The following is a 25943-nucleotide window of genomic DNA, read 5'->3' on the forward strand; positions in this document are numbered from 1 at the left end:
ACTAAAGTCCACGCTGAACAATGTTAACTTCATTTGACATTAACCCACGTTTCAAATAAAATTCTTCTCTAAAACAGATGCTTTTACTGAAATAGATTCAACAATTCAAACTGATTTTCTGAAAAATTTTAATTTTAAAACCAAGAGGACCCTAAAAGAAAGTTTTTGTTCTCAAAAAAAGGGGTTATAATGAATTCCTGTATAATAATTTTTCTGTTTTTAATTAAGCAGGAGACAAAGAAGATACACATAAGGGTTACATATATTATGTATCCTCTTCAACATTCATAATATTTTCAGTCTCATTAAGTTAATTGATCCATCATTTAAACAAGTTACATCTCACTGTTCTGGCCCCAGATGACTATCCAACTTTGTAAACCACCATCTCACTCACACTGATTCTCCAGTGTGGTCCCCAGTCCCACAGCCGCAGCACCACCAGGCATTTGGTAGAAATGGGAATTCTTGGGCTCCTGTCCAGATCTAATGAGTCAGGACCTCCAAGGGGAAGCCTGGCAATCTATATTTTCATAAGCCCTCCATTTGATCTGGATGATGGTAAGGTGTGGGAACCACTGCTCTCCCACTGGTGCCGGGGGATGCTCTCCATGTCCCTACTTGTCCCAATCACGCTCCTCCATTCAGAAACAACTTCTGCTAATCAAATTCTACTACCCCTTTAGGACACTGTCTGTGTCTCTCCTCAGGAGCTTGGCTCCAGCCTTTTGGACCTGACTCCAGGTCATCTTCTGCATATTCTTGTGACTTCTGGGCAGGCCAACTTATGATGGCAAGAAAACAATTACCACTACAGAAAACAACTGTTTTCTGTAAATGTCTTACCCACTCCATGAGAGACTGGAGATTTCAATGTAATAGAAAGAACGTAAAACCAGCATTAGTTAGATACGGACTTTTTAACTTGGCTTCGCTCCTAGTAAGTAATTAGCCATGTAATTTTGGGAAAGAAAATGAGAAATAATTTTTTAAAACATTAGAATTTTTGGGGGAACATTTTTTTTTAAATTTTTAGAACTGTTCAAGAGGTATTCAATTTTCTAGAAATGTGTTCTTCCTACTCTTGTCCCCAGCTCCCCTCCACAGTGGCAACCACTGTAGCAGTTTCTTGTGTATCTTTCAACACATAGTCTATGCATATACAGTTGACTCTTGAACTAACATGGGTTTGAAATGTGCAGGTCACTGATACACGGATTTTGTTCAGTAAATACACAGGCCCGCCATATCCCCAGGTTTTGCACCCATGGATCTTAAACGGTATTTTTGATCCGTGGTTGGGAGCCCATGGCTGCAGCGGGCCATGGTATGCACCGATCTGTGCCATTTTATATAAGGGACTTGAGCATCTGCAATTCTGTATCATATCCACAGGGGGTTCTGGACCCAATCTCCTGTGGATAACTGCAGCTAAGTTTCTGGGGAGTCAAAAGTTGTATGTGGAGTTTGGACTGTGCACTGGGGAAGGGGTCAGTGCCGCTGACCCCTGCATTGTTCAAGAGTTAACTGCACATATATGTAATTTTGCACAAAGGATATTGTATTCTACACACTTTTTGGCACCTTGAAATTTTGATTTAATATATCTTTGAGATCGTTCCACACTGACAAATTTATATCTGCCTCTATAATATAGCATTGCATTGTATGAATACCATGTATCTCAACATAACCAATTGTCTATTGATGTGCAAACACTGGATTGTTTTCAATCTTTTGGTAATCCAGACAATCCAGCAATGTATAACTCTGGACATATATTATCGCATCTTTGTGAGATTATACCTGTAGAATAAATTCCTAAAATGGAAATTACTCTTTCAACGGTTATATGAACTTAAATTTTTTATTTTAATCTCCATAGAGGAGTGGTCCTGAAACTTTTTAGTCTCAAGGATCCTTTGTACTCTTAAAAACTGAGGACCCCAACAAGTTTTGTTTATGTGTGTCATAGCTATGGGAATTTATCATATTAGAAATTAAGACCAACAAATATTTGAATATTAAGTTGAAAAGAACAACCATAAATCTATTAAATGTAAACATAAATAACATTTTCATGAAAATGAACTATTTGCCAAAACAGAAACATTTTGCAAGAACAGTGGTATTATCTGGCTTAATAGAAAAAAGCTGGATTTCCATATTGCTTTTGTATTCAATCTGTTGTTTTGGTTGACAAACATGAAAATATATAGCTGGAAGAAGTATTCGCATAGCCTTTTCAGAGAACTCTGGAGAGTCTTCCATACTGCCATAAAAACTCAACAAGTGATAATTTCTTAGAGGTTAGTTGCAGTGAATAATGAAGCACCGGATCAATGAACTTTTCTTACTATTAATTAAAACCTTAAAATTTGAATGCATGTTTACCAATGCGTGACTTTGTAAAAATCACACATCAAACTTTTAGAGGATACCGGTTCACTGAGTTTGAGTTATGTAGATATTCCAACTGTGGAAACATTTTATTACACACTATCAAAAAGTCACATTTGTTAACATCACCACCAATCCCATAAAAAAAAAACAAAAAACTTAAGGTATTGGGAAGCTGTTAGCTCATGGTAGCACATAAAAGTTTTCTAAAATTCCAATTTTTTTGCTTGAAAGATCAAATATGTAAAAAATAAAAAAACTTTAAATTTAAATTAAATTTAATTTTTTTAAATTAACTTTATTGGGGTAACATTGGTTATTAACATGATATAAATTTAAGGTATAATTCTATAAAAAAAATTCTACAGTAATCAAATTTGATAATTGGTAATTTCCCGTCAGTTGTTTTCTTGAAGTGACAAGCTCACTTTGTTCATTTTCTCTAAAACGTCAACCAAATTCTCAACTCTGAATAACCACAGTTTGTCAGTTGTTCTTTCAAGTGAAAAAATGGTGTTACATTAAAAAAAAGTAGTTAGTTCAGCTTGCTACCAATAACACCAATGCTTTTCAATACTCTGTGCAGCAGAAGTGTTTTATGCATACTTCCTATTTCCAGACACGGAGGATTAAAAAGGTGTGTACTTGAGGGTTGAAATTTAATGAAATTATTATTTTTTTGCTGCTTCATCAAAAACATTCTTAAGTGAAATTATTTTTATTTCCTTCCTCCTTGTCCTCCTCCTTTATATTAACACCGTGAGTGAAGAATAGAGCACATGCTAATTATGTGGACTGCCCCTGCTTTGCTTTCTGCTAACTGGCAAGCAGCTTTACCCACCACAGACAGCTTTCACATCATCACAACAGGGTCGATGCTGAAAAGGCAAATGGAACCTTAGTATTACTATGAAGATGGTTTTGACCTTGTGGACCCCCGAAGGGTTGCAGGAAGCCCCTGGTTCCCCCAGGGGTCCATACTTTGGACCACACTTAAGAGAATCTTGGCCAGAGAGGTTGTACCAATAAGTGAATTATCCAATATTTTGATTTTTGCCCCTCTAAGTGAAAATGATATTTCATTGTGGTTTTCATTTTTTGTTTTCTTAATGATGTTGGTCTTTTTCTCGCCAATTTATAGAAATCCTTTCTACAATAAAAAATTATTCTTTTGCCTAGGATTTAATATTTTCCTTTATAGCATCTAGGTTTTGGTTATAACTTACAAAGGCAGTTCCAATTCATAGTACCCTGAGACATCATTTCTACTTTTAAGTCTTAGACTCACCTGGAATTGATTTTAGCGTGCTGTGTGTTGCGATCCTATTGCACTTTTTATAGATGGATATATCTAGTTGAACCACAGCACTTATTGCATGATCCATCGTTTTCAGAAAAGAAACTCAACATCTCTTGTATTACTTATCCTTATTTGTAAACTGATCAAGAGGAACATAATTTGCTACTGCGAGGGGTCCCTATGAGGATTAATTACATCACTATTTCCCCTCTCTCACTGTAGTGTTCTGTGTAACTTAGGACAGGAGTATGATGTGCTTAGCAGGTAGGCAATAAAGGAAGAAAATGCCTAACTCCTAGAAGGATAGAGGGCTTTTCCTTTAGAGTCGTCATTTCAAGAACTCACTGTAATGCTGGTTAGTAGGAAACACTGAAACATTTGACCATGAAAAATGAAAGCAACAATTTAGGATTTGACAAATGGTACTCCATAGATGGAGGAAAAAAATTGTAAGTGGATTGGCTAAATATTTTGTTCTGTAACCTGGAACTGAATTCAATAACAAAAATAAATCAATGATTTCTGAATGACAGAGTAGAAAATGTCATGACAGCTCAAACAGGAAATAAGTCAAAATGACTCCTTCCACCAACTGGAAAATTTACTCATGGACGGCTGTAACATACACAAGATATAAATACTGCAAGTCACACGACTAATTAATAGTATTATAGAAGGTTCTAAGCAGATTTAAAGGTTTTCTTTTTACTTCTAACATGTGGTACCTAAAGCTAAAAGATTTCTATACAAGATTTTTAAAACTGCATTTCTTGCTAAAATAGAATAAGGAAAGAAGTAACAGCTTTCCCATCACATTTGTCAAGAGACGTGAGACATATGACAGGTAATGTATTCACATATAAAACTACAGTTTTGTGGTTCATCATTAACATAAAACTGAAAATGTATATACTAAAATTTTAAAAATTACCAAAAAATCTATTTTCTTTTTCCTTCCACTGTAACATATAAAGATTATCACTTTATATTTATCAGAAGAGCACATCATTAACATAAAGAAATTATAGGCACAGAAATAAACTAAATATGATAGAAAAATTATTACAATGTCCAGATTAGATTTTTTTTAAGAAAACAAAATTCAGAATTTTAACATAAATGATGAATAGTTCAAAAAATAGAGGGCAGGCATGATTAGTTTTTGTAAGTACTCATAAGCCAAACTATGACAACATGAAACAGGTGTGATATCAATTAAAAAAAGGAAGAAAAAGAACATACCACATGATCATGTAGAAGGCATAAACTCAATTTCTTCAAAATATTCATTTTAAATGACAGAATTATGAATATGTCCATCAATGCACTTATTTTGCTTCAGATGTTAAACCGCATACAGGCTGATTTTTATGTTTATATAACGTTATTATTATATCAAGAGTCCACTTCCGCTAAGGCCACCGTGTGGTTTCAGACCATGGGCTTAGGTAGCACATGTACCTGGGTTCATATCTCAGCTATCACTTGCCAGCAGCAAGACTGTGGCCAAGTTACTTTCCATCTTAGCCTTCAGTTTCTTTATCTGTAAAATGCATACAGTACCCCAACATTTTATTGTAAGCATTAAATGGTGATGACAACGGTGAGACTAGCAATCATTCGTTGAGTGCTTGGCACATACAAGCTTAAGAAATGCCAGCGTTAGGATGACAAACACTCACTCTAAGGGGTCGAATACTGATAGGTGATGTCAAAGACGGTGGCTTTTACATAAGTCAAGAGTCACCACTCCAAAAGAGCAGGGGAGGGCTACGGCCACTAGTTTCATCTGGAGAGCCTGACTGACGGTGTTACCTTCGCAGAGGGAGGAAATCAGCTCTTATTGATGATAGCCACTAATTAGGGTTACCCTACAACTTCTATCTGGACTCATCTTTCATTGAAATACGTATCCTTGGAAATTTCACCTTTGCGATCCTTTTATAAATGGCAATATTTTAAATAAACATAGGTTAGTTTAAAATCATAAAAAAGGACACATTTCAGAAACATGGAGACTAATGTGAAATATTCTTTTGAAAAAATCAACAAATACTCTAGTCATGCTAATTTTGGAATTTTCATGAAAAAAGTATTTGAGACGTTTTTAGTCATTTGGTTGTAAAACCAATGAGCTAATTAGCACTTATTTTCTTAGAAGATCAACATCTTTCCCAAGCGCAGAGTAGTTATAATTGCCACCGAGGGACACAATTTATTTAGGTCAGCCATCAATACCCCACACGCTATGAGGACTTCACGCTCTCGGGTCTCGGCTCCCCATCCTTAAGAAGTACATCCCCCAGCTCCCCAATACCATCACCAAAAGATTCTTCTGTTTGAAATGTCTGAATCTGTTGACTCTTTCTAGCTCTGGCTGAATTCTGTTTCCCCAATTCTGTCTCAGTTTTCATAAACATATAGTGAACTTCTTGTCAGAAGGATGGGGATGGATGAAATAAATAACTGGCAACCGTGATAACACCATCACTCTCACAAGATACTCGTTTTCAAGATTAAAATCTTTATTACTACACCTTTTCAAAGGACAAAGAGGGAATCAAACATTATGAAGTAGCTAAGATCATAAGCAAAGTGAACAATGAATTCTATGGCAGCTATGACCTCTCCAATTATTGCATGGGTATTAATTAAAAGTAAAGTGTTCTACTTAACAAGAGCAGAAGAATCCCTCCTGACATTGGGGTTTTATTCACACACTTTCCTAATTATTAATCCCTTTGTTTTAACAATCAACTTTGACTAGATTAACTTCTCACCGAATTCAAAATAGTTAATGTTAGAAATATAAAGGGCCTTAGAAATTATATCCATTCCTAACCTCCATCATTTAACACATGGGAAAATTCAGGCCTAGATTGTTTGTCCAGGATCACACAGAGAGGAAGAGCCAAGACCTGATTGGGCCAGGAGTCCCTTCAACTGCGCAGATTCTAGAAATGCTTCTGATTTAAGAATGGCCAGACGCAGGTAATGACTGGGGCAGATGTCAGGCACAACTTCAGAATATTGATGTAAGTCTTTTCAACTACCTTGTTCATTAGTTCAGCAGTTTGCTCAAAGGTACCAGAGTGCTTTGAGGGGTTAGTCATCTACAGGACAATTGAGACATCACTTACTATCACGTTTATAAACACTTTTCAAGTGTGTTCCTAAGAACTGAAAAGAAATCACAGAAGAAAAAGGGGAGAAGACATGTAGACACGCAGCTGTCTCAGTTTTCATAAACATATATAGTATTTTCCACTCTGGTACACAGAGGGGTGTGCTCTGGGTGGAGGAAGAGAGAAGATAACTCCTTACCATCTGCTAAGTCCTAGGAGAGGTTCCTTTATATACACTATCACATTTAATCCTGACAAAAAACCATGACGAAAGTACTATTATTCCCACTGGACAGCGAGGACACTGATGCTTGCCGATATTCATCACCCAGGCAAAGAGTAGTTAAGTGGCAGATAAACCTGGGATTTAAATTCAAGTCTAAGTTTATTACCCAAGGCTATCTCCTTCCCTTACTGACACTGACATGTAATTTTGAAGGGTTCAACCAGGATTAGAGACATAGCCAACTGCTGGGGAATACTAGTCTTCCCTGGATTTAAAGGCAGGGGCCAGTGACGGAGAGTACATCCTCCAATGTGACTTTTTATCTCCTGAGTTTATCAGTTCAGGTGTAAATAATGTGAACACTTGTTCTAAAATATTTTATTTCGCAGATATACTAACACTGTACTAACCACAATACAAAATGGTCAAGTAACTTTTGTGTAGGTTCATAAAGGAAGCGAGGGGAGGAGCTGGGCTTCATACCCAGAACTGCCCGGCTTCAGGGCCACCAGCACATTGCCTTAGTCTCTACACTCAGTCTTCTAATTCACAAAACAAGTGGAGTGGACACGAGGCCTCCTTGTTGCTTTATGAGATCGGCCCTCTTTACCTTGCTCTTCAGCCAGGAAAACAAATGTATTCTGCATCACTAACTGGGTATTTACTAAGTAATAGTAAAATTTGAAAAACACAATGGCCCAAATTTAGATGTCAAAAGTCAACAAACTGTGATAGCCACATCTGCATGGCTTCACTGAAGATTAAATGGCGCCTTATTAATTTAGAAATCCACAATAACATTTAGGACATACCATTCACCATGCTTCTGTATTGGCTCAACAGTAGATGTTGTGAAATAATAGTGCTAGCATGTGAAAAAGCTTTCAGTTGTGCTCCATTTCATCTGGTTAATCACTGAATTTGCGAAGGATAATGAAATCCACCAATGTCACTCCCTCTCCTTAACATGGGAATATGTTTTTTCTTAGTTCCTTGATAAATGAGGTAATAATGATGAGTTATGTTTATATAAAGTACATTTCATTCTATATCAAACACTTGAATCTAGGTGCAATAAACTTTTAAACAATTTTAGAGCAAGTAATTTCAGGTTTTTTACCCCCTATGATTCATTTCGTGAAGCCTTGTTTCTAGGCAAATTATACATCTTTACGTGGGTGAAGAACTGTCAGCTCGATTATAATACCGAAACTTGGATCTATGTAATTGCAACTCTGACAACCAAGAAATTCCTGAAGCTTCTTCCTCACTCTGAGCTATAGCAAATAATTACCAGTCAATACTAGTACATTCTCTCAAATGGGCTCCATTTTATGACATTACCCTCCCTACACACAAATATTATGATTAGGAAATAATCTAAGTAATACCGTACTCTGAGCTGAGGAAAAATACATATTGTTTTTAAGAAATTATTTAAAATGAACTTGAAATGGCTCATAGACCTGAACATAAGAGGTAAAATTAGAAGATGTACAGAAGGACACACAGAAGAAAATCTTTCTGTCTGTGGGTTATGCAAAGATTTGTTAGATATGACACTAAAATCATGATCCATAAAAGCAAAATCTGATAAATTCAACTTTATAAAAATTTGAAACTTTTGCTTCTCAAAAGACTCTTTTAGGAAAATGAAAAGACAAGCCACAGACTGGGAAAAAAGATTTGCAAATCATATATCTGATGCGAGATTTGTATTGAGAGTACACAAAGAAGTCTTAAAGACACACAACCAATTAAAAAATGGACAACGAACTGGAAGACATTTCACTAGAGAAAATATGACAAACATCTGAAAAGATACTCAGCATCATTAGTCATAGGGAAAATGAAAATAAAAGGCAAAATACTACTAACATATTCAACAGAAAGGTTATAGTAAAAAAGAATGACCACACTAAAAGCTGACAAGGAAGTGGAGAAACTGGAACCCTCAGACCTTGGCGGTAACAACTTAAAATGGTATATCCACTTTGGAGAACAGTTTGCTAACTTGATAAAAAGTTAAGTAGACACTTACCATACAGACCTAGTGATGTTACTGCTAGTTGCAACCATGGAAAAATGAAACTGTGTGTCTATACAAAGTCTTTAAAGCAAATGGTCACCCTGTACGTGACATGGAAGATAGTCTTTGTGAAGACAGTTTGGAAAACTACCTGAACAAATAGACTACTATGGCCTCGAACCACAGGGAAGGGTGAGAATCTGATTTCCAGAGTACCCACATTATAATATTCAAATGTCCAATGTACAACAAAAAAAATCCAACGGATACAAAGAAACAGGAAAGTCCATTCAAAAGAACAAAATTAACCCACAGAAACCATCCTGGAGGGAGCCTAGATATCAGAATTTCAGTACTTAAAAGTTAAAATTCATAGGGCTAATTATACATTCATAATATCATGCACCATTAAACAATTAAAATAACAGTATAGTTATGAGAATACAATATGTCAGAGACAGTTTTACTAAAATTAGCCTTACCTAGAAAGGGAAGAATCTGTCACATACAAACCTGTCTGTAAAGGCTTTCAGGATTTAGGTTCCTAGTTTTCCCCAGTATCTGTATACCTTAAAAAGAACAAGTATAGCCTGGTCTGCTTTAAATGCTGAGTGTGTATGAAATCAAGACTTTGCAGTAGCAATTTTATAATTTGGTGTATAAATTACCATTTCCAATCAAAAAGCATTCAAAATATTTATCAGAAGCACATCTGGCATCTGTGACGCACCAAGGCAGATGCCTCACAGTCTTTGCTAGAAAGTAGAAACTCAGGGACTAATCAATCCCTTTTGCTATGGTAACCACTGCGCGCTGTGACATGGTGACATGGAATGCAAAGAGAACGGACGGAGCGGACTTACATGAGAAGAACACTGTAAGGCTGTCTCACAATCGCATGACGTGCCACCTGGTAATGTGTGCACATCAAATATTTCTGTTGTACCAACATTTTACAGTGGTGTTGCCTCTCTTTGGTGGGATGAGGCAGGGCAGGCTGAGGGGACAACAGTCCAGCAGGCTAGAGGGAGAACTGTTCAAGCTGCTTGCTTCCACTCTGATCCTGGCAGAATAAAACTGCACTAGAAATGGCCAAAAGGCTACTAAGAAGCTGTGCAAATACAGTGGTAAATAATATCCATCCTCCCGACGACACATGTTGTCAGAGTTCAGGAATTAGAGTTCTGTCGAATCCATTCGTATGTACTCTCTTCCTCGGTGGGCTCATTAGGTCTGGGCCTCTCGGCTCTTAAGGGACTTTCAACGTGCTTTGGCTTTCTTCCTGAACTCTGGTTTCACAAATGTTCCAGTTCTCTTGTCTTACTAGTCTTATGAATGTGATGACTCTAAAATATCTTAATATACAAACTAGCTTCCTCTCCGACTTACCTATCACTATGAAGGCTGGTAGAAAAGGAATGATTCTTTTAGTTATCCAGAGGTAATTGTTTGTTTTTCTTTACTCTCTGTAGTGTCAAACCAATCACTAAATGTACTGATTCTTTCTTTGCAAAGTTTCTCATACTTGTCCCTCCATTTATTAATGTAGACAGCTCACGTTCCCAGCTCATGCCATGACCTATCTCCTGACTGGTTTCCATCCCTACAAAATCCAGTATTTTAAAACTGTTTCAATTTACCTCTCTTTTGATATAAAAATCCTGAGCATCTCAGAGATTCTAAAAATCTTGCCTTGAATTCCTCTCCATGCTGAGGAAGCATTACCTTCTGCAAAACCCACCAGACCAAAAGATTTTGTTCAACTTTGCTTTCTGAAGTCAATTAAAAAAGTTATTAAGAAAGAGCTATTCAACACTCTTTTACTACTTCCTACTACTTTCACTGAATAAAATTAACATTTGTTCATTTGTTACTCATTTGGTAATCCAATGTGTTCATCGGCCATTTTTATGTTTCCACATTTTTACAGAAACTCTATTGAAACCAAACTAGTTTAATTCACTAGTCACTAACCACACCGTTTTCATACCTCTATGAGTTTTAGCCAAACCTCAGAGTCACTTCAAAGTCCTTTCCAAAATCCCACCTCTTTCATGAGGTGTCCTACCCTTTCTCAGCAGACAGTGACCTGTATTGCCACAAGACTTTATACTTTGTCTACGGCATTAACTTCACACATAACAATGAAATACTGTCTGGTTTCTCTTACATGGTAGCTAGTTGCTTCTTTATTCTTCTCTGTGTGTATACATCTATACACATATGTATATATGAATACATACATATGTGTGTAGATGTATACATATAAAAACAAATATATATATATTTTTTACACGTTTGTCTTTTGTCTTCCTAACTAGACAAGGACATTACCTAAAACATCTTGGCTTTCTTACATGGTGTTCAGCACAGAGTTTTAAGCCTAACAGAGGTGTAATTTTTTGCATTTTATCTGCAGGAATTAAAGACTGTGTAAAAGTACCTGATCTCTAAAGGAGCTGGCCAAGAGACTCAGAAGACAGGGTCAATTATAAGAACTCAGAAGTAATGGGATAGAATCTGACAGTACTTTAAGTACATACTTTGGTTTCTTTCTTGCCATTATTACTGACTATTACTCTTCTATAATTTACTTTTTCATTATTAAATAATATTTAAATGAGTCTAACCACATAACAGAAAATCTGAAAAGTAGGAAATAAAATAACCTATTACCCTACTTACACAACCATTACCATTTTGTCCTAATTCTTTCTAGTCTGTTTTTTTAAAAGATAATTATGTCCTGCTCTTTTCTCCTTACAGAATCTTCACTGCCCTCATTTCTATTGGCTGTGCAACATTCCATGGAGTTTTATTTAGCTGATCTCTGGGAAAGTATTTGTTTTATGAAAGAAATAAAGCACATCATAATTGGTTTGAATAGTCATGTGCCACATAATGACATTTCAGTCAGCAACAAACCACATACACGGGGATGGGGTGGGAGTGGGGGTGTGGTCCCAGAAAACTATGAGGGAGCTGAGGGATTCCTGTCACCTAGTGATGTCGTAGCCGTCATAACGTCATAGTGCAATGCGTTACTCGTGCGTGTGGTGACGCTGGTGTAAACAAGCCTGCTGCACTGCCGTTCGTCTAAAAGTACAGCACATATGATTATGTACAGCACAGAATACTGGCTAATAAACGACTATTTCCTGCTTCATGCATTTACTACACTATTCCTTGAATCATTACTTTAGTGTCTTCTTCCTGCTTATGGAAATAAAGTTTGCTGTAACACAGTGTGACACCAACAGCAGCCTCATGTATCTCGCGCTTAGCGTGTCTCTTGACTGCATCGTGTCTTGTGCTTGATCTAATCTTGTGTTGTTTTACAGATTTAGTGTGGCCTAAGTGTACAGTGCTGGTAAAGTGTACATTCGTGTGCAGTCACGTCCTAGGCCTTGACATTCACTCACACTCACTCAGTGACGCCCCCAGAGCAGCTTCCGGCGCTGCACGCTGCATTCATGGTCAGTGCCCTATGCAGTGGACCACCTTTTATCTTTTATACCATATCTTTGCTGTACCTTTTTTGTATTTATATGTTTAGATACATACATATTTACCATTATGTACAAGTTGCCTACAGTATTCAGTATGATACAGGTTTGTAGCCCAGGAGCACTAGGCTGGACCATGTGGCTCAGGTGTGAATTGTGCTGGACCATGTGGCCCAGGTGTGCAGTGGGCTGGACCAGGTGGCCCAGGTGTGCAGTGGGCTGGACCAGGTAGCCCAGGAGTGCAGTGGGCTGGACCAGGTAGCCTAGGTGTGCAGTGGGCTGGACCAGGAAGCCCAGGTGTGCAGTGGGCTGGACCAGGTAGCCCAGGGGTGCAGTGGGCTGGACAAGGTGGCCCAGGTGTGCAGTGGGCTGGACCAGGTAGCCTAGGTGTGCAGTGGGCTGGACCAGGTAGTCCAGGTGGGCAGTGGGTTAGACCATCTAGGTGTGTGTGAGTGCACTCTGTGATGTTTGCACAACGAAATCACCTAATGATGCATTTCTCAGAACTTATCCCCGTCGTTAAGCCACGCATGATTTTAGTTATTTCCTTTCTTTGTTTGCCAAAGGTTCCTGATTTGATTTCAAACCATGCTACCCACCTCACTTTGGATATACCAGAATAGCCTAATTTTAGAATATTTTTAATATCTTTTAATATTTTATGTTAGTAGCTAAACACTTCATCATAGTTGTAAAAAAACAGCTGTTCCTACACAATGTAAATGAGCTGGGAGTCATTTAAACACTGATTTTTGGAACAGGGTTCTTCCTGTAAGCTATACCATTTATTCAGGAATTTTATTTTTTTAACCAAATGAATGGCAAATTTCTGAAATCATGCTCACTTCATGCCTGTCAGTTACTTCCCTCGACTTGGTTCAAAGGAAGTTGGAGGGGAGAAGGATCGAGGGAAGGATGTAATTCACAGACGTATTCAAATGTATAGGAAAATGTGTATTTTGTACATGCTAATATTCATAAACTTATTCAATGCCATCTGCTTTTTTTGGACTCATTAGCAGTCTTCTTGTTTTTTTTTTTTTTTTTAAATAATACCCAACTAAGAATACATGGACTTTTAAACAGACGTTGTGAGATATTTATTTAAAGTTTACTGATATATTAAAAAAGTTTACTGATATACTACCTAAAGTTATTAAAAACAGGGGAGAAATATAGTTGTTTCTTAATTGACTATATCCTATATTTTACACATTTAAAAAAGCCCAACATGTAAATATCTATTTTACAGTTACTGTAAACACAGTAGATTTTTAAGACTTCAAAGTAAAGCTACTAAAAATTTTGTTAAAAGCAAGGCACGTTATCATACAAAACACACAATCATAAAACGAATAACTTTAATTTTGAGGTTCTTAGCCAAGGACTAAAGGGGTCTGTGAGCCCCCGGAGAATTATATAATGCATATATACTTTCTGCCTAGAGAGAGACTTGCAAAGGGACTCGTCATTAATCCAGCTAATCAGGTCAATCAGCAAATTAAAAAAATAATTTCATGTATTCTATCACTTGACTATTTCCATTAAAGACTATAAATCAGGCACCAGAAACCTGCTCAAAATCTAAGTAATATTTAGTGTAGAAAAACTAAAACACAGTACAGCATGGAGGTCCGTGTTGAAATTTCCATCAAATAACACTAGGGAACCTCCTCTTTAGCTGAGTTGGGATACGTCTCTATGACACTGGACGACGACGAGCTGATTTAGTTAACTGAGCACAGAGCAGCAGCGAAAACAAACCCAGGTAAGCCCAACGAAAAGATTCAAACTATCCAGCAATGTCTTGTGCTTCTATGTGCCTGACACTGTGTTCTCCTTACACGGTGTCATTCACAGTGTCCTGTGAGGTGGAAATAATCGTCATTCTCATTTCATAAATGAGAAACTGAGGCCTCTGGATGTGGTGACGTGTCACCTGCATTTTTGAGGAACAGGCTGAGGTGTTTGTAGGAGGAATAAAGGAAAAGCAGGAAGGGAGTGAGCTTTCACCTCTTTAGGGGTGGTCATGGAGACCACTTTCCCACCTAATACCAAAACCCTTTCAATTATAACCCTGACAAAGGGTGAAAGAGCCACAGATGTTTTGGAAGTTCCTAACCAATGTGAACTTGGTTTACTGTACAGAATCTATGGAGAACAGAGACTCCTATGTCCTCTTGTAGCGAATTCATAATAGATGTTACTCTTCTTCAGCATTAAGATGTAAATAATAATGGTTTTTAGTATTCAAGTTCAAAGAGGTCAGGTCAATTCCAATCATTTTGGTTTCCTAACCTGGATATACAAGACTTTCTTGCAAACAGGAACCTCTTGGGTTCAAACTATAATCTAAACATCCATGTCATGAATTGCTCCTTATTGCCTGGAGGAATTGACCACAGGCCATGTATCATACTAGAATAGGCATCTTTTACATCTATAATAGATCTGAAGATACTGAAGTTATTTTCTGATGTGGGAAATTAATGACTAAGTCAGAGAAAAGGGGAGAATTTGAAAGATGAAAACAATCTTACCAAAGTCTGCAAATGCCGACTGTCCAACCACCATCATATTCTGAGGTTTTTCAAATACAGTCTTGAAAGAGAAATTGCCATCCTGTTAAAGGCAGAAATTTTTGGATTAGACCATCATAATTCATTCATCAGGTGTGAAATAAAGCATTTTAACTAAAGCAGGGGAATAATTTAAGGCTTTTGTTGTACTGCACAAAAATTACTCCCATTTCCCATTCCACTTTTATCATAAAACAAAAGAAACTGCTGTGAGTTGATAAAGCAGGTACACCTGGACTGCTTTCCTTGCTGTCAATTCTGGTATGACATCCTTTAGTAAATCATCATCATGAATTTCAGACATACTGAATGTCTTCTACTTTAAGTACCATAGAGAGTTTTGGAAACATATGGAACTATAAAAAGTAGTTCCTACCTTCAAAGAGCTCACAGTCCAGTTGGGAGATGAGATATAAATCAGGAAAACAGAATTTCTGAAGGTAACCTACAAGTGATATAAGCAAGTAGCAAAGACGCCACGTTTTACAGATTTCAACGGAAGAATCTGTGGGGGACTATTAAGAAAAGATCCTCAAAGGGGATGAGAGTTATATTGATTCTTAAAGGGCCACTTCATTATCAACTCAAGTTGATGTATCAATGAGAAGGGGAGGAAAAGATTACAACAGCTGCCATGTACTAACCAGAGGCGAATAAGCTAAACAAAAATGAAAAGGAGAACCCAGGAGAGATCCTTCATCTCAGGTACTCTCTCCAAAAGGAGGCAACACACATTTGACTTGCAAAATTAATATGCATTTTTTTAAATTATTACCTTTCTTTTATGTAATTGGAGTACTACACAAGAAAATAAACCACATCACTGAGACTGAGACTTTGAGCTCCAGGTTCATATGGAGCTCTCTTCTCATCAGTGACATCTCTACCGACGATGTGATATACTGACTCTGATTCCTACGCACTTTGTATAGGATACTTATATATTTTAAAACATTTTTCTTCCTTTGTTCTTCTAAAGATTTCTCTACTACAGATCTGCAAGTTAGTTTCTGACGCACTCTTCTCTGACATTGACAGAGAAAGGCATCACTTCCTTGAAAGCATGAAGACCCAATGCCTAAGGACCACGAGTGAGTAAGATGTCTTATGACAGGAAGTTTTCCAACCTTTTTAACAATCCATTATCCCATGCAGAAACATGTTTCCCCTACCATCTGTAAAGCATCTGAGGTACTGTTTGAATGCTTTTTCTATAGCAATCTTATTTACGTAAATGTCTTAAACCTTAGGGTTCCCCTCCAGTCTTCCTGAGTACCTGAAATTACATTAGAGATGTATCCTAGTCGCCAAATTTCTGACTAGAGTGTCAGGTGCTTTTGCATTTTAGAAAGCTCAGAGCACTGGGTACAGAGGGGATATAATGATGTTAGAGTGAATGGAAACTCTCTTAAAACACATCAGCCTCATATAACATAAAGCTGGGTACCAACCCATTAGACCGACTCAAGTGATGAACTGCCCATTGACGATGTTAAATTTAATAAGTACATCTGGAAATGTTTCCAGATATAGCCTCATGATGCACCATCAAGAGACAGTGAGTACTTCCCAGGTGACGGCCTCCGTGTCTGAGGTGCCACATTCACCGAGAACCTCAGCAGAAGAACAGCACTCCTCCCTCTCATTGCTGGATAGAGAGCACGTTCTTGCCACGGTGAGAGCATGCAGAACACATTAGCTGGGATGTAACTGGGGGAAAGGACAGTTCTTTATTTTACCGAGTTTAACTTCCCATCATCATCACCACTGGTTCTGCGCTCCATCTGGCAGTACAAACCTATTTAACTTAATTTCCATTCAGATTAGTGTCGTCTACATATTTGGTATTTGATTAAAAAAATGACTCATAAACTTCATCATCAATGTTGTCACTCTTATTAGATAATACATCTAAAGTGACAGAGAGTGACACATTTCCGAAAATGAAGCTGCTATATACCTACATAATGTAGGAAAGACAAACGTGACCGATACTCTTATGCCGAGAGAGCAGAAGAGCCTGGCGGAAAGGGGCGCCGCTTGGGGTCTGGTTCTTGGGCTGTGACAGGGGAAATGCACTGTGTACTTGCAGGGCCCCTGGATCGCTCGATTAGAAAGTGTTCTGAAGTGTGACTTTCCCAGGGGGTGCGATGTGACACCACTCACTCTGTCCCACGCTCTACACACCACGCTGTTCTTACCAGCCTGCACTGTACGTCTGCAACCCCAAAACGGGCCACGTCACTGGGGTGCTGCTGTGGCGATGCTTCTTACCTTTTCTTTGCCCTCTTGTTTCTGCATGACTGCACATTGACTTCAGGGCACAAGCCTGAGGGACAGATTTCCTAGCTGAGCTGCCAGCTCCACTCTGCTTAGCCTTGAGGTCTGAGTAAGTTAGTTCTCATCTAAGCCTGCACCTACTTATCTCTAAAATGTACTTTTACCAGGTTTGGGAGGTCATCTGTGCCAAGGGCTTGTTACGGTGTATGCACACAGTATGTCCTGAGCTAGCACGCACTGCTAGTAGTAGGACCTCGAGTAGTCAGACACTATTGCTGCTGCCACAACGACCACCGCCCCTGAAGCAGCTCACCCACCACCACTGACAGAGGAGGCTCTCTACTACATTCTGCTTGAATTCCAACCACAAGTGCTGTGCTGTAACAAGTATCTTCTCATGGGCGACTGCCCATGGTTTGGCCTGCATGGTTTCACATTTAATGTTAAAACTGCCACACTTATGCTAAAAAATGATCAGAAAGCAATATACAATGATGGCTATGTGCCCACATCTTTATTCACGTAAAGCAATGGTTCTCCACAACCACTGGGGGTGATTCTGTTCTCCAGGAGACATTGGGTGATGTCTGGTGACATCTGATTGTCCCAACTGGGGGACAGCTACTAGCAACTAAGTGAGTAGAAGCCAGGGATACTGCTAAGCAACCTGCAATGTATAGGACTGATCTCCACCACAAAGGATTGTCCAGACTAAGACAGCAACAGTGCCAAGATGGAACATTTCTGACATAAAGGGGGTGGGTGTTGTTCCAGGGTCGGGCTTTGCCTTTCTTCTCTTACCTCTTTCCCTTCATGACACTGATGTACTCTCTTCCTTGAGCTCTAGTCCTATCTTTCTAGCCACTTCCTGGATATGTCTCTTATCTAAAATACTTTCATTTTCCTGCCCCAAATTAAATACTTCCTTTTGTCTTTTCTGTTTCTGGTCACCAGCATAAAACACAAGTCACCTTTGCATTAATGGTCAGCCTGTCTTCTCATGTCTACCCCTTCTTGTTCATTCCCAATGTTTTACTCCTTTAATCATCCTCTGCTTTCCCAGGTTTTAGTAAATTCCACCTAAGTTATCTCCCACCCCCTAGAGGTTCCATGCAAACCTATCTGATAAGCAGTAACCAGATTAACTGCAATAAGGAAAGCTTTTAAAGTCCTGAAATGTTTAAAAGCTTTGCAATAATTTTTTTTTTTAATAAATTTTTAAAAGTTCGTATTACTTAGTTTAGAAGTCAAGGCCTTTCCTGGTCTTGTCCAAACCAATTCTACTATTTCCTTTCAGCACCTTTCCATGTCCTGGTGCCATACCACCCACTTGCCACTCTCTGAATAGGTCCTGTGTTTCCTGTGCATTTCCTGGCCCGCCTCTTCCTTTTCCTCTCTCCCAATCACTAAAATCCTGCTCTCCGTGCTACCTATTTCAACAAAACCTCCGTTTTGAAGCCGCCCCTGATGGTCCTGGGCAGACCAAATGAAAGCAACGGCTGTCTTTGAACTCCTTTCCATGAGGTGTGAGCCTCTCACCCTGCCAGCCAGGGTCACCCTCACTCACATCTCCGCCCCCCTCCTGGTTGACAAGCTCTGCTCCCTCCTCGGTCTCCCAGAGCACCTGCCATGTGGCTGTGTGCGCAAGCGATACTTTAAAAAGATTTGCTGCAGCTCTTACTCTTCTACTAGTTAATATGGTTTTATAGGTTTTGAGGTGTTTTGGCCAATTACTATGTTACTGAAAACCGTCCAATTTCTAATTGAAAATCATCCTCCATTTTACAAAACCTACACTTTATCTGAACTATTAAGTTGGTGCAAAAGTAATTGCAATTTAAAAGGTTAAAAAAAAAATTGCAAAAACTGCAATTACTTTTGCACCAACCTAATAGTTTTGAGTCTACACTCACCTTAATTTGTACTAATGGGGACCTTACTGATCCAACTGCTTCATAGCAAGAATACCCCTTAGTATCTACTGTCCAATAGCCCATGTATTAATTTTCTTTATAGAAAACAATAATGAAGGAAAAAAGTTCCCACTCTAAATCTAGTCGCTTCATGAAGATTTTTCTCCTGTGGAGTTGCTTCATTTTATTACCTTAACTCTTTCGCCTCATTAATTGATTTCAAGTTTTTTTTTTTCAAAATGGGTCAGAAATCCACAAAAAACAAAAAGTTGATACTTTGACTCTGCATTTAGTAATAACAATATGAGCTGCTTTGTATATAAATGACATTTTTAATGTATAAAAATTTCAGATATATTCATTCTGATATACATCATATATGTATTTCATAATTTTATATACATGTTACATTTATTTGTAATGAGACTCCACGTCCCCAGACAGATCAAGTTAATCAATCAAAATGACTGATTTTCTCATTTTCTAATACCTCAAGATTCACTTGAGGTATTATTTTCAAGGCCACCTGAAAAGAAACGTCCCCTCAGTATTTGGAGATTTAATTTACTATAATCATAAAACAACCATACTTCTATCATCAGAAAAACATATATAATTATATTTTTTATAAAAGTAGTACTTTAAACAAAGATAAAACTTTCTGGTTTAGAAGTCTTTCTTCCTTTTCCATGCCCCATTTTTAAAAAAAGGATCAAGCTGCCTAGTTTAGAAGTAATCAGCAGTCTTCAGAAACCCTGACCTTGTCTAAACTAAGCTCCTCCCCCCACCGTGTGTCCTTCCATGAAGAAATTTGAATCATGACCAACATCACTGGCTATGCTACAAGAGATGGCTGGGAATGCAAATTCTCCCCCAAGCGTGTGCTTTACAATTTTTTGCATCTGCTTATTTTTCATCAGTATTTTGATTAAATAAAAGGCAATCAAGAGGAAACAGATGGAAATCAAGAGATCTCAAACTAAAATTTGGTGAGCGTCTACTGTGTGCCAGGCACTTCACACACATTGTTTCATTTAATCTTCACAAACCTCCCGTGAAGACACTTACACCCAGATTCCATGTGAGGAAGGTGAGGCTCGATACCTGACCACTATTTGGTGAATGTCACTCAGTCGCCAGTTTGACCTGTCCTCAAATCCTGTCCTCTATTATGTAGCCTGAAATACAACTTTCAGATGTGGGGTGATTTAGTCTTTACTAATTAATCTTTCATATAATCTACATCAAGCTAAAAATTAAATAAAATCATGCCATCAGTTTGGGAACCTTCTATTTGCAGTTAAAAAATATATACCAGGGGTGTCAAAAAAATGTACACACGACTTGTATTCATCTTTTGTTATCAGTATGTATTGAGCATTACAATTTTAATACAGTTTTTCCTTTCTTAAAATGTGTGTACATTTGTTTTTGGCACTCTGTATATTGGGAAAGACTTTTTAATCCTGGTCAACTTTAGTGTCTGTTGTTCTTATTTTTTTCTATAAGCCTGAAGGCAAGGAGGAAAAACTGGTCTCTTAAAGAGGGTTTTCTTCAACGAACCATCATGCTGACAAATTAAATGACTGTCCCCTCTCACAACAGCTGACAGCGCAGCAGGGGCCCTGTTAACATGCACATGAGGGCAGACTGATTGGTTTAATTGGCAGTCCTGCCTAAAACCCTGCCGAGGCATTGATGTGGAATGAATCATTTCCTTCAGCAATATTCAGCAGTTTGAATGCAGCAATGCAACCAAAGACTCTTAAACTTGTTCTATTTATTGTTGAAACCAACTGACCAAGTGATTACTTTCATTTTATTTTAAAAAATCGTGTGCTTTTACTGCAAGCCATCATTTAAAAATGCTTCCAAGAAAAGATTTCTTACCAAATTTTCCCATATCTCAAACTGGTAGGTATTAGAGGGTGACAATGTCGTGAGTAATAAATCTAGAAAGAAAATAACAGAATTGTAAGTTGTGTTACTGATGTGTACATTTAAAAACAGGAAGCAATGCAACACATGAAAATATTATTACTACAGTTGTACATAAACATGTTTTAAATTATATTTTAACACGCTTGATCCTATCAAAGAAAAGTAGATGATCCTGCATCACTGCAATTAAGGAAAATGTAGTAATCCTTCAAAAGTATTCAATCACCAGTAATCTGTCACATAGGGCCTCTCCACCCCCTACAGAAAGAGGAGGCAATCTGGATAATAAGAATCCTCCCCTTTTTTCCCCCCCAAAGATGTTCAGGCCCCAAAAGAACCCTTTTTTCTCTTGCTAATACCATGTTTCCCCGAAAATAAGACCTACCTGGACCATCAGCTCTAAAGCGTCTTTTGGAGCAAAAATTAATATAAGACCCAGTCTTATTTTACTATAAGACAGGATCTTATATAATTTAAGACCCGGTCTTATATTAACTTTTGCTCCAAAAGACGCATTAGAGCTGATGGTCTGGCTAGGTCTTATTTTCGGGGAAACAGCGTAGTTCCCTTGCCCTTTTCCTGTAAAAACCCGTTTTCCTGTAAAAACCTTCCATTTTGTGCACCCCCTTGGAGCATCCTGCCAGTTGCTGGATGAGGTGCTGCCCGATTCATGAATCACTTAAAAAAGGCAATTAGAATCTTCAAATCTACCAGTTGAATTTTGTTTTTTAACATAAGATGGACTATATTTTTTTTAAAAAAGACATTCTGATCATAATCACATTTTGTTTTCTCTCCCTAAAAGCAGCACATATCTATTTATCATAGTCAGGTTCAAGCATTATTTTAAATCACAATATTATAGCATCCAAAATCTTTAGCACTCACATTAAATGAACAATAAGTTATAGTTCAAATTTTGAGTAGTAGAATTATCTCCATATATTCTAACTAAAGAAAGTTTGTTTTATTGAAAACTACAATAATTTTAATGAAATTAAAAAAACCACAATAGGTTAATGGTTAAATCAAACATCCCCTTAATACAAGGCCAGGTGAACTGTACATCTATTCTAGTATAAGCATTTATTATGTTTGCAGAGTGGCTATTTTACTTAGTGAGTACAGAAAATTTCAAAATGATGAGCTGACTCACAGGAATATTAAAACATTATTCTTTTGTGCTTTAAAAAATGAAAAGTATTCAGAGTAATGTGAAGACCACGACTATTTTAAAGAGGTTCCCCCCCCACTAAATGCTTAGAAAACTATCATTCATATTTTAATGTTTACTGTAAAGATTTCATATGAATTTAATGATGTGAATTTATGTAGTAATTATAATGAAGATTTTCCTAGCATCTCCCAGAAGCTATGTTATTTGTTCACTTTTCTTATGAGTTCAACTCAAAGCTCCTGACCCCGAGTATGTGGACCCTGTCTTCATGTCAATGTATCGAATAGCTTTGCATTAATTTTCACCACACCTAGGGACGCTTTGCCTGTGTTTACAGAAATGTAGTCTTTTACGAAGATAATTTCTTTCCTCAAAGGCACATTCCTCCTGAAGTGTTTACTTCCATACTCATCCCGGAAAACCTCCTAATGTTACCCGCGATTTGTGTGCTGAACCACCACGGCCGACCTCCTCTCCTCCCATGCACCCCCCAAGACCATCAGCATGATTAAAAAAGCGAAAGTGTGTTATCTGATCTCATTCCACGTCTTCCGGGAGGCAAGGTAACCTCACCTGTCACAGGAAGGCCTACATACCGTTGCCAGGCTCATTTCCTGCTACTCCCTCCCCAGAAACTTCTCTCAGCAGTACCCTTTCACCTCACAGCCACCTGGTGAACCGATTTTTCAAAATTAGCTCAAATGTCTCCATCCTTCCCTAGGCATAGCTTTCCCTCCACTGACAGTCCACTATCATGTCGCCATTGTCATGGTTACTACAATGTACCATGACATTCTGGTTTCTTATCTGTCTTTCCTGAGCTTCTTGAGGGGAGGAATCAAGCCTAATTGATTTTTACAGCTCTATGGTTCCTATGTGCTTGGAAATAGTATGTGTTCAAATGATTGTTGAATAACGAAGTGACATCATGACGCGCACACACACACACACACACACACACACACACAGTGGTTCTTGCAAATTTGCTGGGGCTGTCTAAAAATAGTCATTGCATCTTCAAATGGGAAATCTTGGGAAAAGAAGGGTCTTATGTTAAAGCATTTCATTAAAAACAAATATTTCTTTTTACTTTACACAGCAACTAGTGTACTAAGAATGTTTAAAAGCTGTTACATTTTTATGTTATCTGAAAAATGGATAATCAGCATAAGAAAGCGATCAGGGACTCACAGCCACAGAAATTTCTAAGAATCACTGAGAACCATGTCAATACAAGGTCTGAGCTATTTGAAAGAAGCAAAATCCAGAAATGGGGCAATTAGGCTCTTACATAATATGACACAAGTGAATCTGTTCTAACTGAAAACATTACACTGTCAAAATTCTTAATCCGTTTGTGAATAAATAAATGAAGAGGCGTCTTTGCAAGAAGGGGTCGAAGGCTCATGACCTTGAAGCCAGGTGGCTTCCTTGAATTGGAAGAGCTACTGTGTCACCACAAATGGCCAAACAGGACTAGTCAGAGGCGAGTGGTGGATAGCCACCAGCAACCTTTCACCATGCCGGAAAAACAAGGCAGATGTTTTCTTCTACTGAGGTTGTAGTAATCTCAAAATATGTGCATAAAAGATAAATTATGAGCTTCCTGTTGTTTCATTCATGTTTAGAAAATTTAAGAACTGTAACACACTGTTTGCTGGCTGTATATTTTCATAGTTGCACTAGCTATTTATTAAGACTTTGAAAAACAGTAAAGTGAGATAAAGGAGTGGAAGTAGTACCTTGTAAAACAGATTTAAAAAATTTCATTTCACTATTCAATTATGCAGAGGTTATAGAAAAGAATAAATGATTCATTATGTGGAGAAATAAAAATAGAGATAATTAATAACAATTCAATATGAAGAATCATGCCTCAAGACTGAATGATATGAGAATAGAATAACAGGAAAAAATTGTAGTCAACAAAGCAATGAAGTTCTCACCCTCCCACGTGGTTAACAGTAATTTAAACAATACAATGAAAGGAAATACATTCAGTGAAACTGGAATGGATGCTGTGACATGCCACCCAGGTCGTCTCTGAGGAACGAACGGCTTATTCCCACGGCTGCTGGAAATACTGCTGACGGCCCCAAGTTGTCAGCCCTTTTTGGGAAGGGCACTGGCTGAACAGAGAGCTATCTTGCCAAAGGCTGCGCCCCTTTTTGTGCCAGCCTGCATTCACCACATTCTGGTCAGTTCAGAGCCAGCCTGCGTTCACCACTGGTCGGCTCAGAGGAACAAAGGCTAGTCCCCCCTCGTCACAACTCAGAACACCTGCAGGGCCATCCCACTTTCAGAGGTTCCAGTGTCAGGTGAGGTTCTGATTGACAGTGAATCGGAGTCGGCTCTGCTTTCTTCCCTCCCTTCCAGTAGTGTTCGCTATAAGAGCGCTCCCCCAAATTAAACTTCTTGAACACTGGTCTCCATCTCAGTCTGCTTCCCAGGGAATAGCTCCCATCTACACCAGTTGACACCAAAAAGAGTTTGGAGTTGGGTCACGTACCACGGGCTGGCGATAAGGACCTTTCACTGAGGGTAAGCAGTGTACAGGCAGTCGCGTTCTCTCTTCCTGGTGCTGTCGTGGGGTGGTATTCTGGTGGAAGGGAACACACTAGTGCGTGCGACCTTTCAGGCTTTTTGAGAAATATGGGGCAAACATTAACTAGACAGACAGTGACATCAGATGGCTATTGCCAAGTTCAGCTGAGGAAGTACAGGGGCGGGGCCAAGGCTGAGCACGACAGGTGAGAAGTTCAAAGCTGCGGGAGAAAGCCAGAGGGCCTGTTGGGCAGCATATAAAAGGTCTTAATCTCCTCTAGCAGGAGGGCAAGGAAAGCTGGGAAGCCGGACTAGGACATAATGGTGAGTAAGAGCAGAGCCCCCAACAAGGTTCGATTCTCAGCCTAAGCAGGTCTGCTGTGCTAAGGTTGGGGCCCCAGCTGGGGACCCATGGAATAGGAACATCTGAGTGATGAACCTCAAAATCTCGACCCATCCCCCATTCACTTGGACCTTCAGAACCTGCAGAAACAGCCCCCTTTTCATGGTTAAAGGCTGGTGTGAGCTCCTGTTTGAGAGGATGGAGAAGTTTCTGCCCCCATTAGGCAACAAGCTTCCCACTTCCCACAGCCCGCCTCACCTTCTCTCCCGGCCACCAGGCCAAAGGTGAGACAAGTTAGAAGATAACCTGACCAGGAATGTGATGGGCACGTCAGGGAGAAGGGGCTACAGCCCGAAAGAAGTCCGGGACCCAGTTAACATGCCCTGGAGGGGGCCAGGTGAGGGAGTGTGCCTGACACTATACTCTGCAGATGCTTGATCAGGGCGTGGGGGCAGGGAATGTGGTGCAGCGTGGGCCAGAATAAAGTTGGGGGCAAAGAGATTACACTGGGCCCCTCCATCAAAGAAGTGGCAGCAATTCATTTTACAGTAGACACCTGTTCTGGATATGGGTTTGCCTT

The 25943-nt window shown here is 38.7% G+C and overlaps 1 protein-coding gene across 1 annotated transcript in view; it reads right to left on the reverse strand.

Moving 5' to 3' along the window:
* Window positions 1–25943, reverse strand: part of ITFG1 (integrin alpha FG-GAP repeat containing 1) — a 128188-nt gene that overhangs the window by 65279 nt on the left and 36966 nt on the right. The window contains exons 7-8 of the mRNA XM_033129558.1: window positions 21249–21310; window positions 15127–15208 (exon numbers count right to left, since the gene is read on the reverse strand). Of these exons, the coding sequence (XP_032985449.1) occupies window positions 15127–15208; window positions 21249–21310 (144 nt within the window). The remainder of the gene's footprint in view (window positions 1–15126; window positions 15209–21248; window positions 21311–25943) is intronic.

This window comes from Rhinolophus ferrumequinum, chromosome 15 (assembly GCF_004115265.2).
Source record: "Rhinolophus ferrumequinum isolate MPI-CBG mRhiFer1 chromosome 15, mRhiFer1_v1.p, whole genome shotgun sequence".
In the NCBI taxonomy this organism is placed as follows: domain Eukaryota; kingdom Metazoa; phylum Chordata; class Mammalia; order Chiroptera; family Rhinolophidae; genus Rhinolophus; species Rhinolophus ferrumequinum.